Source organism: Jaculus jaculus, chromosome 14 (genome assembly GCF_020740685.1).
Source record: "Jaculus jaculus isolate mJacJac1 chromosome 14, mJacJac1.mat.Y.cur, whole genome shotgun sequence".
NCBI classification, from domain to species: Eukaryota; Metazoa; Chordata; class Mammalia; order Rodentia; family Dipodidae; genus Jaculus; species Jaculus jaculus.
In genome coordinates, this window is record NC_059115.1 from 76760470 (window position 1) to 76776928 (window position 16459).

The window sequence follows — 16459 nt, forward strand, 5'->3', positions numbered from 1 at the left end:
TTTAAAAGTAATGATTGGGGCTGGAGAGATAGCTTAGCACTTAAGCACTTGCCTGTGAAGCCTAAGGACCCCTATTTGAGGCTCAATTCCCCAGGACCCACGTTAGCCAGATGCACAAGGAGGCGCACGCATCTAGAGTTTGTTTGCAGTGGCTGGAAACCCTAGCACACCCATTCTTTCTATATCTGCCTCTTTCTCTCTCAGTCACTCTCAAATAAATAAATAAAAATTTAAAAAATTAAATAAAAGTAATGATAGTAGTAAAATACTAGAACCTTAAAAGCATATATATATTTAAGCATAAAGTTTTAAGCACATTATGAAAGTAACAACATTTTATTCAAAACGTATGATCCTACAAAAGATATTAGTGTAAAATTATCACTTTTAAAATTAATGTTAGAAAAGACTAACTGACATCTGAAATTAGCAATCACTCTTAGTAATAAGGTATTTTGCTTTTTCTGTGTTTAAGTACTGATGATAGAAAAGACTGGACTTGACTATTTTAGGAAAACAAATCTTCAAGTCTTAATATATTAAGTTTAAAAAAGTTAGACAAGTTGCGCGTGGTGGCACACGTCTTTAACCCCAGCACTCAGAAGGCAGAAGTAGGAGGATCGCTGTGAATTTGAGGCCAGCTTGAGACTACAAGGTGAATTCCAGGTCAGCCTGGGCCACAGTGAAACCCTACCTTGAAAAACCAAAAAGTTATACAAGCTAACTATATAATGAAAATGCTTCTAAGCTGATGCAACAACTTCTAGGTGACAGGAATCCAGGACACGCCCTTGTGTTTCTTCAACAATGTATGACAGGAATTAGAGGTAAATTTGGACATGCAAGTAGGTTTGTAGTTTTCAGGAAAAAAACTTCCACCAAACCCTTAAGAGAGCAAATGACCAACTAGAAATATAAACCAATGTGAAAAGGTCCTTTTTTGTGTTTACACACCTCAAAAACAAAGAATGAGAGCTGTAGTCAAGTTCTAAATACAAGCATATCATAAATGCATTACAACAAGCAATTTTTAAAAAATATTTTTAAAATATTTTTATTCTTATTTATTTGACAGAGAAACAGGAGGAGAGAGAGAGAATAGGCACACCAAGACCTCCAGCCATTAAAAACAAACTCCAGACACATACGCCCCCTTGTACATTTGGCTAATGTGGGTCCTGGGGAATCGAACCTTGGTCTTTGGCTTTGCAGGCAAACGCCTTAACCACTAAGCCATCCCTTCAGCCCTACAACAAGCACTTTTGATCACACCTTAAAAGCTGATGGTATTCCATTCTGGTTTAAAACTTGCATTTCTATTTCTTCCATTTAACATTATCATGTTTTCAATTTATTTTTTCAACCTACCTAGTGTAGGTTAATATATTAAATACTCAAATCCTTTAAAAGATGCATTCATTTAATACACAAGTATTTAAAAACAATTAAGACCATATGTTTAAAAATTAAGTAATTCAGTATATAATTTACCTTAACAGAGAAACTACCAATTTCACAGGAACTAAAATGTATAAATATAGTAAAATGTATAAATTTAGTGACTTGATAGTAAAATAGCTAATCTGGCCGTGAATATTTAATATCAATAAACACAGATACGATGACTTCTAGTATTTTTTTGAACATTTTGTATGGCTTTTAAGTAATAAACCAACAATACAAGTAAAATTTTATTTTGTATTTACCTATGAAAATCAAAAAATTGTTAAAATTTACCTATGAAAATCAAAAAAGAATGTTAAAATTAGTAAATAAGGCTCAGTTATATAATTCTACAAATGTGTTCATATAAATAAAAGAATGTCTGTATTCTGTGGATTAATAGCAAAAGAATGGTAACAATATAATGTCCCTTGAATAGTGCCTGGTAAATTATGATATTTTTTGGATTGACAGTTTATGGTTATTAAAAAGGATAAAAATTTATGTTTGCTGAGAATGGAAAAGTTTCCCAATATACATTATAATATTAGAAAAAAAAGTATGATGCATGTTTGCCTTTGTATGTATGTGTAGAAAAAAACACATAGAGAAAGCTTCTAAAAGTTCATAAGGTGTAACACAAATGGAAGGTAACGGATACAGAGGATGGGTGGAGAACAAGAACACACTTCACAGAATGCTATGACACCTGTATGTCTCATGCATCAGACTATTTCTAACACTGGGAAAGAAATCATAACATGTATGGACATTCATCTAAAGGAGACTATAGTATGCAGTGGCTGTTGTTTTTATTTGTTTTTAATAAAGACACTAAAGAATATGACAGTACCTGTCATTAATAAATTATAAGCTTCTTGTTTGGAAATCTTCCCATGGAACCATCTTGGAAAAAAAACAAATTACATATGTGAATTTAAAACCAAAGTTTACAACATGATCAACAATAAACCCACATTGCTGTGAATTTAAACCAACAAATGAAACCAATGCAACTACTCAAAATTATTTAATTCCAGTTTCATTTTTTACATTTTACAAACTTACTATGCATAAATTCAACAAAATATAAAATAAGGGACCATCAGATATAAACTACACCTTCCATATTAATTTCCAATATATGAGAAGCAATAGGTTTAGTACTGACACTATTATGTGCTCATTTAATAACTCTCGGGGGGGGGGGCTTAGAGGGGAAGAAGGGAATAGCACAGGTAGAGCTCAGTCTAGAACTGACCTCCTAAAATTAATTTTTCATCTATTCCTCTCAAAATGAAGCTTCTTAAATGTACTCCAGTGTGCATGTGCGTGTCTGTGGGCACACGCCTGCCAAGGTGCTCATGAGAAGGGATAGGACAGCTCTGGTGCTGGCCCTCGCTTCCTTCCTCGTCTGAGGCAAGGTTTCTTGCTGTTCAACATATGCATGCTAGCTGGCCTGTAGTTTGGGGGTTCTCCTGTCTTCATCTCCCATGTTGCTGTGGGGAGCTTCAACTGCAGACACATGTACTACTGGATTTGACTTTAATAGAGTTCTGAGAGTCTCAAGTCACCAGACTTACATAGCAAGCAATTTTAATCACAAAGCCATATCTCCCACCCATCAAAATGAATGTTCTGACAGCATGTGGTAAACTCCGCATATGATATGTGAATAACTGTAAGAACAGTGCAGATAATGTAAGTTCTGTGATAAGCTAAGGGCTCAGGTAGCCAGGCCTGGTGATGCACACCTTTAATCCCACCAGAGGTAGGAGGATTGCTGTGAGTTTGAGGCCATCATGAAATTACATTGTGAATTCCAGATTAGCGTGGGATGGAGTAAAACCCTACCTTGAAAAACTAAGGGGAAAAAAGGAGAAAAGAAAAAGAAAGATAAGTGCTCAGGGCATTTTGGGAGTAAGAGAATGGCACCAACTCCCTAGTGTGCATAAAATGAAGAAGACTCACTGATCTGAAATTTACTGATTTACATACATACACACGCACACACACACAAAAGCACACACATGACTGAAGGGTAGTCCTGGCCCAGGAAGCAGCCTGCAGACGAAAAACAGAATTATGCAGGCATATCTGAAACTATAAACTACAGAGTAATACTATTCATAGTAAAAGATAAACATAATAAGAGATGCAAGGCCCAAGTCATACATGGTCTTTTGAGGCTCTGCTAAGGAAACAGTGGTGGAAAATCAATGAAGTACTGCAGGTTAAAAATTGATACCATCTGAAAGGTATTTTATTTTATTTTTTATTATTTTATTTTTCAGAGAGACAGAGAGGAACAGAGAGAGAGAGAGAGAATGGGTATGCAGGGACCCTTCAGTTACTATGAACTAACTCCAGATGCGTGCACCCCCTTGTGAACATGTGTGACATTGCAGGCTTGCATTACTGTGTGGCTATGTGGGACCTGGAGATTTGAGCATGAGTTCTTAGGCATTGCAGGCAAGTGCCTTAACCACTAATCCATCACTCTAACCACTGAAAGGTATTTTAGATAGATAACTCAACCTGCTGAAAGAGTTTGAGGAGACTAAAGATCTGGGGAAGAAATGAAAAGGCTTGATAGTATAACTTTATGCTAGTTCTACATAAGAGTAAAGTTAAGAAAATGGGAGGATGAAATGTACTAAGACAAAATTTCTACATTAAAAAAAAACTTATACTAGTTAAAATAAGAAAAAAATAAAATAAATAAAAATAATAAGGATGCAATGTAAATTTGTAGTTCCTCTTAAAAATGAAAGGAATTGGGCTGGAGAAATGGCTTAGCGGCTAAACGCTTGCCTGTGAAGCCTAAGGACCTCGGTTCGAGGCTCGGTTCCCCAGGTCCCACGTTAGCCAGATGCACAAGGGGACGCACGCGTCTGGAGTTCGTTTGCAGAGGCTGGAGGCCCTGGTGTGCCCATTCCCCTCTCTCCCTCTATCTGTCTTTCTCTCTATGTCTGTCGCTGTCAAATAAATAAATAAAAAATTAAAAAAAAAGGGGGAATTTTAAAGTACCAGACTCACATCCCAACTAACACAAGCTTTCTAGTTTCATCCTTCCTATAATCTTCTGAAACACTAAAGAACAAATATAAGTAGTCATTTACTACTATGCTTAGGTTTTTGTGTGGAGGGTGGAGAGGTGGGAAGGGTTGGAAGGAAATAGTTCTATGCGTCTTAAGATCTTATCATCAAGTAAAAATAAGATCAAGGCAATTGTGTTTGGAAAAAAATGTGAATACACACACACACACACACACACACACACACAATCTACACACAGTCACCCCCAATATAGTTTGTTATGTATATGGTTCCAGATACTGATAAAACTTCCTGCTGCTGACAGGGGTGTAGGAGAGATGTCAATCAAACAGCCTCAACTAGGTAGAGTCTCGGTAGTTGAGTGGAATAATACAAAAATATGAACTCAAAATGTAGCATATATTCTACTTATGGAAGGATAAGGAACTAAGTAAGAAAACTGTAAATGATTAAGTTTAATGTGGGTATATTCCAATGGTTAGACAACAGGAAAAGCAAACATTTCAGTCAAACCTACAATGTATCCACATAAATGCTGACTGGATAGTTAAAAAAAACTGTACTGACAAGGTATCAAAAGATAAAAATCTTTTATCATTCTTATCAACTGCCAGGAGTAATAGTTTTACTCTGAAATCTATAGGTCTTCAAATGCATGCATGATATTGGTAGTTTTTTTTTTCTTTTAATCCTAAATGCTACTTCCTGGTTCAGAATTACATTTCTTTCAGTTACTTATGTCTATTAAAACAGTATTTCTGAATAAAACCAAGTAGGTATATTAATAAGGAACAGATTTTTTTTTTTCCTGGTTGTTCAAGGTAAGAATTGTGCTCTTGCCCAGGCTGACCTGGAATTGACTATGTAGTTTCAGGGTAGCCTTAAATTCACAGTAATCCTCCTACCTCTACCTTCAAGTGCTGGAATTAAAGACGTGCACCGCCACACCTGGTTGTTTCTTTTTTTTTTTTTTTTTCTTTTTTCTTTTAAAGAAAACATAAAAGTAGTCTAAAAATGGAATGGGGCTATGGCTCAGAGGTTAGAGGCATTTTCTTGCAAAGCCTGCTATCCAGGAATCAATTACCCAGCAATCATGTAAAGCCAGATGTACAAGGGACAAGGTGAGACATGCATCTTTATTTAGTTTGCTATGGCAAGAGCCCTGGAGTGCCCATTCTCTCTGTCTCTCCTTGTAAAGATATACTTTTTTAAATTAAAAAGGAAACACAAATTAAAAATTCAGTCTAAAGGGATTTTTTTTCTTTTTTTTGGGGGGGGGGGGGTTTCGAGGTAGGGTCTCACTCTGGCTCAGGCTGACCTGGAATTCACTATGTAGTCCCAGGATGGCCTTGAACTCTCGGTGATCCTCCTACCTCTGCCTCCTGAGTGCTGGGATTAAAGGCGTGCGCCACCACGCCCAGCTGGATTTTTTTTTCTAAACTAGACAACTGTCAGAACTATCATCTTGGAGTAACGTCTAAACCAAAAAAAAAAAAAATTATTAAAGCTGCAACTACAAAAACCAAAGATAGTGTGATTAATAAGACGATAAAAAGAGCACTACATAAAGAACACATTCACACATCAGCTCTCTGAGCCAAAATACAAGTCCGCCCCTGCTGTGGTGGCTGAAATGCACAATGTCTCCCAGAACACACGTGTGTGAGCTCACCCCTGCTGGCGGTGCTGCGCAGGAACACTGTGCAGCTCTTAGCAGATGAAATCCTGTGCAAGAGTGTCTCTGGGGACAGGCCTTGGTCATCTGCTCCTACTTTGTGTGCTTCCTGTGCTTCCTGAGAGTGTGATGACCAGGTTCCTGCCCTGCCATTCCACTCCACTCCACTCCTATGGCAGAGCCCACCCTCTGTAACTGTAAGCCAAAATAAACTTTTTCCATCCTAACACTGCTTCTTGTCAGGTGTTTGTTCAGAGCAACAAGAAAGTAAATGACACATATGCTAGTCCTAAAAGTCTTTTAATTTTGTCCAGTTTTCCAATTAGTATATTTACAATATATGCATTTCTTTCCTTGTAATATTTAACATAAACTCACATTTTGCCTTCATGTGGATCTTCTTCCCGGCCCTAAAGGGAAGATATTAAACCAGTATTTTATATAAGTAATTAATAATCTACTTTATTTAAAATTCACAAAAATTGTATTTTCAAATACATCCATGTCTACAAAGCTCTTTCTAAGTATGTTAACATAAAAAAGGATGTTTCTGTTTGACAAGTATCTCTCCACAACTCTCTTTGTCACCAATAGTGCAATTCAGACCCTTTCTTCTTTATAAACTATTAACGTAGCCAAACTACAGTAAAATCACTGCTCTGTGCCACCTCACCACTCTACTCGGGTTCATAAGTTTTAACTACCCACTTGGGAATCAGTCACCAATGTGGCTTAGTTTTTGTTATTTCTGTTATTACTAGAACATCCTTTGGACGTACGGCTATAGAAAATCAAACCATTCAGGCAAATCTATCTCAAGTGCTACATCCTCAATAAACATTTTGAATCCTACAATGTAACTATCAACTTTTCCTCTGAATGCCAAAGACATCTTTCCTTTGCCTAAATCTATACTCCAGATTTTATTATACACTAACATAAATGCTATTTATTTTACAGTAGTGGCTAACTTACATTCTATCCCATTCTTTATTAACACCTACCACCAGTACCAACTTATACCAGAATAGGCTGAGCACATAATTTCCAATGAGGACCTGTTAAACCGTACTTCTCCTAATAGTTGACAGTTTTCAATGAATGAGGAGAGAATGGTCTATGTATACAGATTTACACCTTTTAATTTTGCTTTACTCATTAATATGTAGTCAGAATAAAATCAAACATTCAATGAGAGCCTATGATGCTTACAATGAATGCAGTATGTTAAGGAAAGGGTACATAACAAATAGTACAGTCACTGCCCTCTGGAAGAGCAGGTCTATATATATAATAAATAGAAACAAGAAGCACTATGGAAACATGGGAAGAAACAATTTAGCCTAAGACAATCTAGAAAGGTATACAATCTCTCCGAAAGAATATTAAGAGAACAGAGGTGCTTATAAAACACTAATAACAATTTTAGAGGGACACTTCTTAAATCCAAGCACTAAACAAATACCCCAAACATCTTCATTATCAACCTAATGTCCAAATGGTTTTTCAATATACAAGGAATTGACCAAGTTCCACTAAAGCCATTGTGAAAACTTACTCCACATGTTAAGAACAAACTTGCTTGTGTCTTTTAGAAGTACTCATGACTAATTCACAGAACAGCTATATTCATTCTCAGCCACTATATCAAACTGCTCTCTCATGAGTTAACTTTTTCATTTCAGTATTTTTAGGTAATGTCTCCTTATCTTTCATGGGCCTAATATTTATTAATTTTCTATAGATACTGGAGAAATTTCATTAATCCTCACAAAAACTCTATGGAATATTATAGGAAAACAAACACAGACAGTGCAATTCTACAGTTAAAGTACTTCCTCCCTATATGGAATAAAGCTCTCTTCGACTACACCACACTGCTTTAAGAATTATAAGTGAACATACTACCTCTTTTACTAAATATGTAACTATGAGTATAGAATGTGTCATAGCATTTATTTAACTCTTCTACCTTTCCTCAGTATGTTTCCCTTCTGTGAATCAAAATTTAGTTGCCATAACAGGCAGATGAAGAATTTGTAACAAAGAAAAGTTTTCTCCACAGCATCTTCTCAGAGCAAGCAAAGCTCAGACTTAGCAGATGACTGGCCCTGTGGCCTATTTTTAAAACTCTGGAGCTCTGGAGATGATAAACACTCAGATTTACCAGATTCTATGCCCTAGACAAATCTGAAAGGCAATGGAAATATCCAAAACTGTAATGCTTAATGTATCACGGTGGCATCAAGAATTGTTTCTAAGCCGGGCGTGGTGGCGCATACCTTTAATCCCAGCACTCGGGAGGCAGAGGTAGGAGGAATGCCATGAGCTCAAGGCCACCCTGAGATGACAGAGTTAATTCCAGGTCAGCCTGGACCCGAGTGAGACCCTACCTCGAAAAAAAAGAATTGCTTCTAAAGTACAAATATTACTAGAATACTGATTTGTATCTACAAATATAAATGGTCACTTATGCTATGTACTAACACAAAAAATAAGGCATTATGTGATGGCAAGTCAAACAAAGGGAACATTCAAAACAGAACCATGGGAAACATAAGGTTATTGAAAACTATCTGTATATTGGGAAAATTAAGAATCTAAAAACAAAAATACAACCACCTGAGGGTCTACTAGTTGAAAAATCTCATCTATATATTATCTTATATAATATAATCTTATATTATCTTATATTATATAATCTCATCTACATGAATAAGAAGCACAAAAGCCTCTGCAATTTTTAGCTATATGTTCTAACATGCTACCTTGCTTATTATCATTACCTCTAAATCCATTTTACAGAAAAAATCCTTATACTTATGAATCACAGCATCTTTCATAAACAACATGTGTTCATAACTAATAACCCAGAGTACAGACGATTTCTAAACTGTTATAAAATACTTAGAATCAAAAACTCAACAAAAGTATGAACTTACCACCTCTTCTACTAGGTCTTCAACAATAAGGCCTTGTTCATCTGTTCTTAGATTTGTGACCCACATCCATCCATCTTCTAATTCATTATGAACAATAAACATATCTCCTTTTAAGAAACTAAAATAAAAATATGACATGATTAAAATTTTTAAACATGCAAATTTTAGTTTTCAGAAGCCATGGTACAAGACAGTGTGACAGTAGAAAAATACCTGAGGTTACACTCAAAACTCTAGAGTTCTTGCTGCTCCTAACATTGCTTGTGATAGTGAAGATTCAATAATCCAACTCTGAATTTCTTCACATCCAAGCATGTATTAATAAATACACCTACATTATCTACAATGCTGGAATAGATTTAATCTTCTAATATTAGTTTATTTATTTGAGAGGAGAGAGGAGCAGATAGAGAGAATGGGCATGTCAGCACAGCTAGCCACTGCAAACAAACTCCAGAAGCATGTGCCACCTTGTACATCTGGTTTACATGGGTGCTGGGAAATCGAACCTGGGTCCTTTGGCTTTGCAAGCAAGAGCCATAACCACTAAGCCATCTCTCCAGCCCAGATGTAAGTTTTTATAGCCAGTAATTAACATATATACTGCCAGTAGCTCCATGAAAGCTGAACTGTAAAAATTGTTTTAATTCTTATATATGTAGATCATAAAATAAAAAATACAAAAAAATTAAAACATACTTATATGAAAGTTAATTCAAAAAATTTTATCTGGGCTGGAGAGATGGCTTAGCGGTTAAGCGCTTGCCTGTGAAGCCTAAGGACCCCGGTTCGAGGCTCGGTTCCCCAGGTCCCACGTTAGCCAGATGCACAAGGGGGCGCACGCGTCTGGAGTTCGTTTGCAGAGGCTGGAAGCCCTGGCGCGCCCATTCTCTCTCTCCCTCTATCTGTCTTTCTCTCTGTGTCTGTCGCTCTCAAATAAATAAATAAATTTAAAAATTATTAAAAAAAAATTTTATCTTAGCAAGCATACTTGTTTTTACTATGTAGATAATGTTAACATTTTCCTTATTAAAAAAAATAGAACATCTTTATTCTTTATTTCACTTCCTAGATCAGCAGTTTGCCTATGCATGTGTGCTCTCTTTCCTCCCATTCCCTTTTCTCTACTGGGTGGGGGCCAATAACTCAGGACCCCATTATAACCTTAGGTTTTGTTAGTCAAGGTTCTGCTAAGTATTCCAAGCTGTCCTCAAACTAGCTTAATAGTTCAGGCTAGTCTTGAGATCACAACCCTCCTGCCTCGGCCTTGCAATGCGGGATTACAGGAGTTTGAGATCGGCTCGGGTTGCACAGCGAGACCCTCTATGAAACCAGTAATACATCCTTCCTGTGGGACAAACTCTTTTTTGAGGAAAAGCAGTGAGTAGAGAGCAAAATTAACTAGTGCTTTTTGTACACTACCATTTTCACTTGAGGCAGTGACTGATAAATGCTATTGTTACTTAGATTTGAGCTTTTCACTATTTTTTTTTTTTAGGTGAACATGAAACTCAAGGAAAATTGTTGACAGTATTTGTTGCCAATGACAAAATCTGAACATTGAGAGGAAAAAATTAGAATTTTAGTAATCATACTGTAGTTCAGCCCAAGTCTGACAATTTCAAAATGACTTCTCTGATAAGGTTAATGGTTATACTGAAGGCTTAAACTTCTTTGATAAAGTATAATATATTAACAACTGGAGGATCTCCCAACTATGCGCCCACATGTTCTAACTGACCACTTCATGATGTTACAAAATTAAGGATGAATAAAAGACCAGACCAAGCGAACAATCCTACTGGATATTATTTAATGCCTGTGGACAGTTCTAGTGGATGGTACTGGAATTCATATAGATTGTTTCTTTTTTAAAAATTTTATTTCAAGCTGGGTGTGGTGGCACATGCCTTTAATCCCAGCACTCGGGAGGCAGAGGTAGGATGATTGCCATGAGTTCGAGACCACCCTGAGACTCCATAGTGAATTCCAGCTCAGCCTGGGCTAGAGTGAAACCCTACCTCGAAAAACAAAAAAACAAAACAAAAAAAAATATTTCACAAAGAAAGAGGCAAATAGAAAGAATGGGCATGACAGGGCCTCCAGGCACTGCAAAAGAACTCCAGACACATGTGCCACCTTGCACATCTGGTTTATGTGGATCCTAGGGAATTGAATCTGGGTCCTTTGGCTTTGCAGACAAGTGCCTTAATCTCGAAGCCATCTCTGTAGCCCAATAGATAATTTCTTGACATAATTTTCACTTTTAATATGATGTGTCACTTTTGAAGTTTTGGGTGTAATGTCATAGTTTATCTGTAACTGAAAAAGCTATTGAAATACGCCTACCACAACTACATTTTTGTTCTCTGGAAAACCCCAACTAACACATGGACCCTTGAATAAGTCTAAAATCACCAGTTTACATGGACTATTATTATAAGAACAACTATGCTGGGGGAGCCCACTGGAAGCTTACACATTTTTTAACGCTTCTACGCTTACAGTACAGCACTATTTGCCTTTTCTTCCTTTATGTTCTTTTATTGGCCTTTTCAGTTTAAATTACAAGTATGCAAATAAGAATTAAATATGAAGTCATAATTTTGAAGAAAATCATAAGAAAAGAGAATTTTTATTTTGACATTCACATTGCTGCATTTAGATTTTAATACACTGTTGAGAAACTGTTAGTATAACAAAAGTCTTCATTACATCTTAATGCTATTGATTTCACAAAGAAACCATACAATCAGTAATTAATCAGAAATAACACTAACACTACACAGGTAAGAAACAGTTTCTATCTAAATAACGAATAGATTACAAAAAGACAATGGTAGTTTTTGGTTATCAAACTATACATAAATAATGAAGTAATACTCTAGGAGCATTGTAATATTCTCTCTTTCTGTCTCTCTCACTCGCTTTCTTTCTTTCTTTAACCCCAGAACTGGGGATTGAACCCAGGACCTCACATATACTAGGCAAGTACTCTATCAAGGCCTCAATCAGAAGATATAAGCCATCCCCACTAAAAATACAGACCCAAACTCAATAGTAAAAGTACTTTTATACTGCAGTAGGTTACTCCCTCAAATTCTAAAACTTTCCTAATCTAAGAGCAACAAATCACAAAGTCTATCTCTTTCAAATATATAATTTAAATGCCTATACATGATAAACATTATAAAATACCTTATTTCATCAGTGTCTGGTACTTTTGTGTATGGCAGGATAGCTCGTACACGCCTTCTATCTTCTACTGGCTGTAAACCATTAAAATTTTTTTTTTACAAAATCATTTTTGATTTCAAGAACAGGAGCTATATCCATACAAACTTAAAAGCCAATAAACACTTCATAGGATCACTCAATCATTATCTAGCTTATATCTAAAACCTAGCAATGTCTGTGGTTCTTTAATGGTTTTATAAAAGTTTTTCTAAAAGGATAATAAATTTTTTTTCTTTTCTTTTTTAAAATATTTTTGTTTTATTTTTTTTTATTTATTTGAGAGCAACAGACAGAGAGAGAAAGAGGCAGATAGAGAATGGGTACGCCAGGACCTCCAGCCACTGCAAATGAACTCCAGATGCATGCACCCCTTTGTGCATCTGGCTTACGTTGGACCTGGGGATTCAAGCCTCAAACTGGGGTCCTTAGGTTTCACAGGCAAGTGCTTAACCACTAAGCCATCTCTCCAGCCCAAGACTTTTTGTCTAACACAAGCAATCATTTCGTTTTAAATAAGCTATAAAGAGCATATGAATTCATCTACCTCTGATGATATAAATGGCATTTTAGCTTTGGAAACAATTTCACAATTAGCACTATTAGGCCACAAACAGATGGAATTATTTTTTTAAATCCAGTTAGTTTAATAGAAAATTATTTAAGAATGTTGTCAGTTTTGTTCTGACACTATAACTAGAATTAAAATTTAATAAAATACTTCTTGAATTTAATTGTCATCATAAGAAAGTTAACAACAGTAAAATCCATTATTAACGTGAACTAACAAAGTTATGAAAGATTTCATTAAATTTTTACTTGCCTCTGGTGGTGCAACTGGATAGAGTAATTTTTCTCCTTTAAGCAAACAAGACACGTGACTATAATAGCCTATTAGGTCTGACAGTGAAGAAAAGCGCCTTCCACCGATGTAGTAATCACCACACATCGCAATAATCCTAATTGTAAGGAGGAAATAGTTTGACAAGGAAAAAAAATACACACAACACACACACACATTAAAGCCATGGTATTTTATTCTCTTTTACTTCCTTTGAGTCCTAGAAAATGAACCCAGGTCCTTGTACATACAAATCAAGCACTCTAATACTGAGCTACATCCTTCTATCCCTACAGCCAACTTTGAAAACTAAGTTTCATAAAAATAAATTGTAAATCCATAAACCCACTTTTTTCCACTAAAATATATCCCTGAAAATTTAAAAGCATTTATTAAAATAGTCATGAGTAAATTACTCAGGGTAATTTTTTTAAAATAATCTATTTCTTTATTTATTTGAGAGAGAGGGAATGAAGAGGCAGAGAGAGAGAATGGGCACGCCAGGGCCTCCAGCCACTACAAATGAACTCCAGACGCATGCGCCCCCTTGTGCATAGAGCTTACGTGGGTCCTGGGGAATAGAACCTGGGTCCTTAGGCTTCGCAGGCAAATGCCTTAACCACTAAGCCATTTCCTCAGCCCCTACTCAGTATAATTTTTAAGAATTCAATAATATATTAGATGTATAAGCCTTTATTGTAATTAAATATAATTAAATCAAATATTCTAAAATTTACCTTCAAATATCTCAGTTCAGTTTCTATATTTAAGACTAAATTAACAACTTTAGTAAGTATTCTCTGGCTAAAAGTAGCTCACAGGTCTCTTAAAATGTATATGAAAGGTCACATAAATAGTTAAATCTATATTATCAAGTATTTTATTTTATTATAAAATTGTATTACTTGGCATAATACACCTTGTATAAATGTTATGCATTTAATTTGTAAGACCAATGTTAGAGCTTATTTTAAAATCTAAAAATCTTTGGTACAAGAATACTTTATCAGTTAATAAGCGGCTTTGACTTTTTAACTTCTCCAGTGAAAATTAAATGGAATACAATAATACACCTAAGTATATTTGTACAATGAGATTTTAATCTCTGTACTTGAAAAATCTATAAACTTATTTCATTGAAGTACATAAAAGTTTCAGACTAGTAAAACTAAAATAAACTCAAATGAGGGGCTTACATCTTGATTTCTAAACAGTATTTTCTGTTATTCTATAAACTCAGTCCACTCTTATTTCAGCATTAAACTTCTTGCAAATATTTTAAAAAATATTTTACTCATCTATTTATTGGGGGGGGATGAGTGTACCAGGGCCTCTATCCTGCAAATGAACTCCAAACACTCGGGCCACCTTGTGCATTTGGCTTTACATGGGTATTGGGGAACCAAGCCTCAGTCCTTTGTTTGGCCTGGCAGGCAAGCATCTTAAACACTAAGCCATTTCTCCAGCCTTTTTGTTTCAAAATTTATCTGCCATGCTTTATACTTTAAAAGTGACAAATATATTTGACAGCATATTAGAGACCAACAGCAATGTTCTAAACATTTCAAGAGTATTTACTCAAAATCAGATTGAAAGAAGTTTCTCTATTAAATGTCAGTGTCATCCACTTTTTTTTTGAGAGTAGGTGTATTTATAAATACAGCACCAAAAAGGACATGCTACATAACCTCATACCAAGAAGAAAGACTTACCTAAAATGGTTGACAACATTTGTCTGGCTAAGAAATGAAAGTACAAAGGACCCAGGCCTCCGATCACTCTCCCTTATAAGGTAGCTGCCAGACTTCCCAGCCTGCCTGAGGCGCTCTTCGGCTATAGTTCTATCAAGTTTTCCATGATACCACCTAGGAGGGGAGAAAAGATAATGATTAAATAAAAATAACACCCGTAAAATTAGTATGTTAATTCAAAGATACACTACTACAAGGGGTTATTTAAACATTTTTCTATGAATCAGTGACAATTTTAACTCATTTTTTTCTTCCTCTCAGTCTCTCTAAAAAAGTTGACTTAGAAGTATTTCATTTTTTCTACAAACTTAATCCCAGTCATTTCACTTACAACCAAATTATTTCTCCCTATCTCCCTAGCTTCAGGATTACTTATATGTACTCAAAATACAAATATTCAATATAATCTTTTCCAAGGAAATTAGAGCTCATTAGGTAAATGAAAATTATTTGCAATAACGCTATACTAAGGAATTCACATATGACTTAACAGCATGCACAGAACCTATATAAGAAAATAAAATGTTTTAACTCATACCATTGTTAAAGCCCTAGAAAAGTAAAAGGGAATGACTCTGTTTAAAGGGCTGCTATTCTAATTTCCCCTTGATGGAAAGATGACTTACCCTATGACCACATATTCAAACTACTTCCCAACTTTAACAAATATGTGATAAGTAAGTATCACCTTTGTGCCTTCAAACTGCCAGGTATTTACTTATATTACTGACTGGGACTCTATCATCATTCCTGCTTTCAAGCTAAGTAAGGGTTTCATGGGTTTACTTAAACAAAAGCGTACTTAGAAATAACATAAAACTGCTAGATGGACATATAAAGTAATTATTACAAAGTATTTTGACCTTTCTGTACTGTGGTGGTTTGATTCAAGTGTCCCCCATAAACTTAGGCGTTCTGGATGTTAGGTTCCCCAGTTGATGGCGATTGGAAATTAAAGCCTCCTGGAGGGAGTTTATCGTTGGGGGTGGGCTTATGGGTGTTATAGCCATGTTATAGCCAGTTTCCCCATGCCAGTGTTTGGCACACTGTCCTGTTCCTGTTGTACACCTTATGTGGGCCAGGGGGTGATGTCCACCCTCTGCTCATGCCATCGTTTTCCCTGCCATCATCGGGTTTCCTCCTCAAGCCGATAACAAAATAAACTTTTCCCACCACAAGCTGCTCCTGGTTGGGTGACTTCTACCAGCAATGCGAACCTGACTGCAACAGTAAAATGGTACAGAAGCGTGGAGTTGCTGCTAGACACCTGACTGTGTAGCTTTGGCCTTTTAGAGCTGATTTTCAAGAGGATTGTGGAAGGGTTTGAAACCTTGGCCTAAGAAACACCTTGCAGTACTCTAAATACAGGTTGATGGACTATTCTGGTCAGAGCTGAAAGATCTGAGTGCAGTAAGTACAATGGACTTGTGAGGGTTAAAGAGCTTTGCCTAGACTGGGCTAGCAGTTTGTGTGCTGTTATGCCCCTGTCCTATGACATTGTTCAGGGCTGCTT

At 36.0% G+C, this 16459-nt stretch overlaps 1 protein-coding gene across 1 annotated transcript in view; it reads right to left on the bottom strand.

The window, feature by feature from the left end:
• Nucleotides 1-16459, bottom strand: part of Rasa1 (RAS p21 protein activator 1) — an 83460-nt gene that overhangs the window by 35492 nt on the left and 31509 nt on the right. The window contains exons 2-7 of the mRNA XM_004651636.3: nucleotides 14908-15060; nucleotides 13178-13313; nucleotides 12319-12389; nucleotides 9121-9238; nucleotides 6557-6588; nucleotides 2297-2349 (exon numbers count right to left, since the gene is read on the bottom strand). Of these exons, the coding sequence (XP_004651693.2) occupies nucleotides 2297-2349; nucleotides 6557-6588; nucleotides 9121-9238; nucleotides 12319-12389; nucleotides 13178-13313; nucleotides 14908-15060 (563 nt within the window). The remainder of the gene's footprint in view (nucleotides 1-2296; nucleotides 2350-6556; nucleotides 6589-9120; nucleotides 9239-12318; nucleotides 12390-13177; nucleotides 13314-14907; nucleotides 15061-16459) is intronic.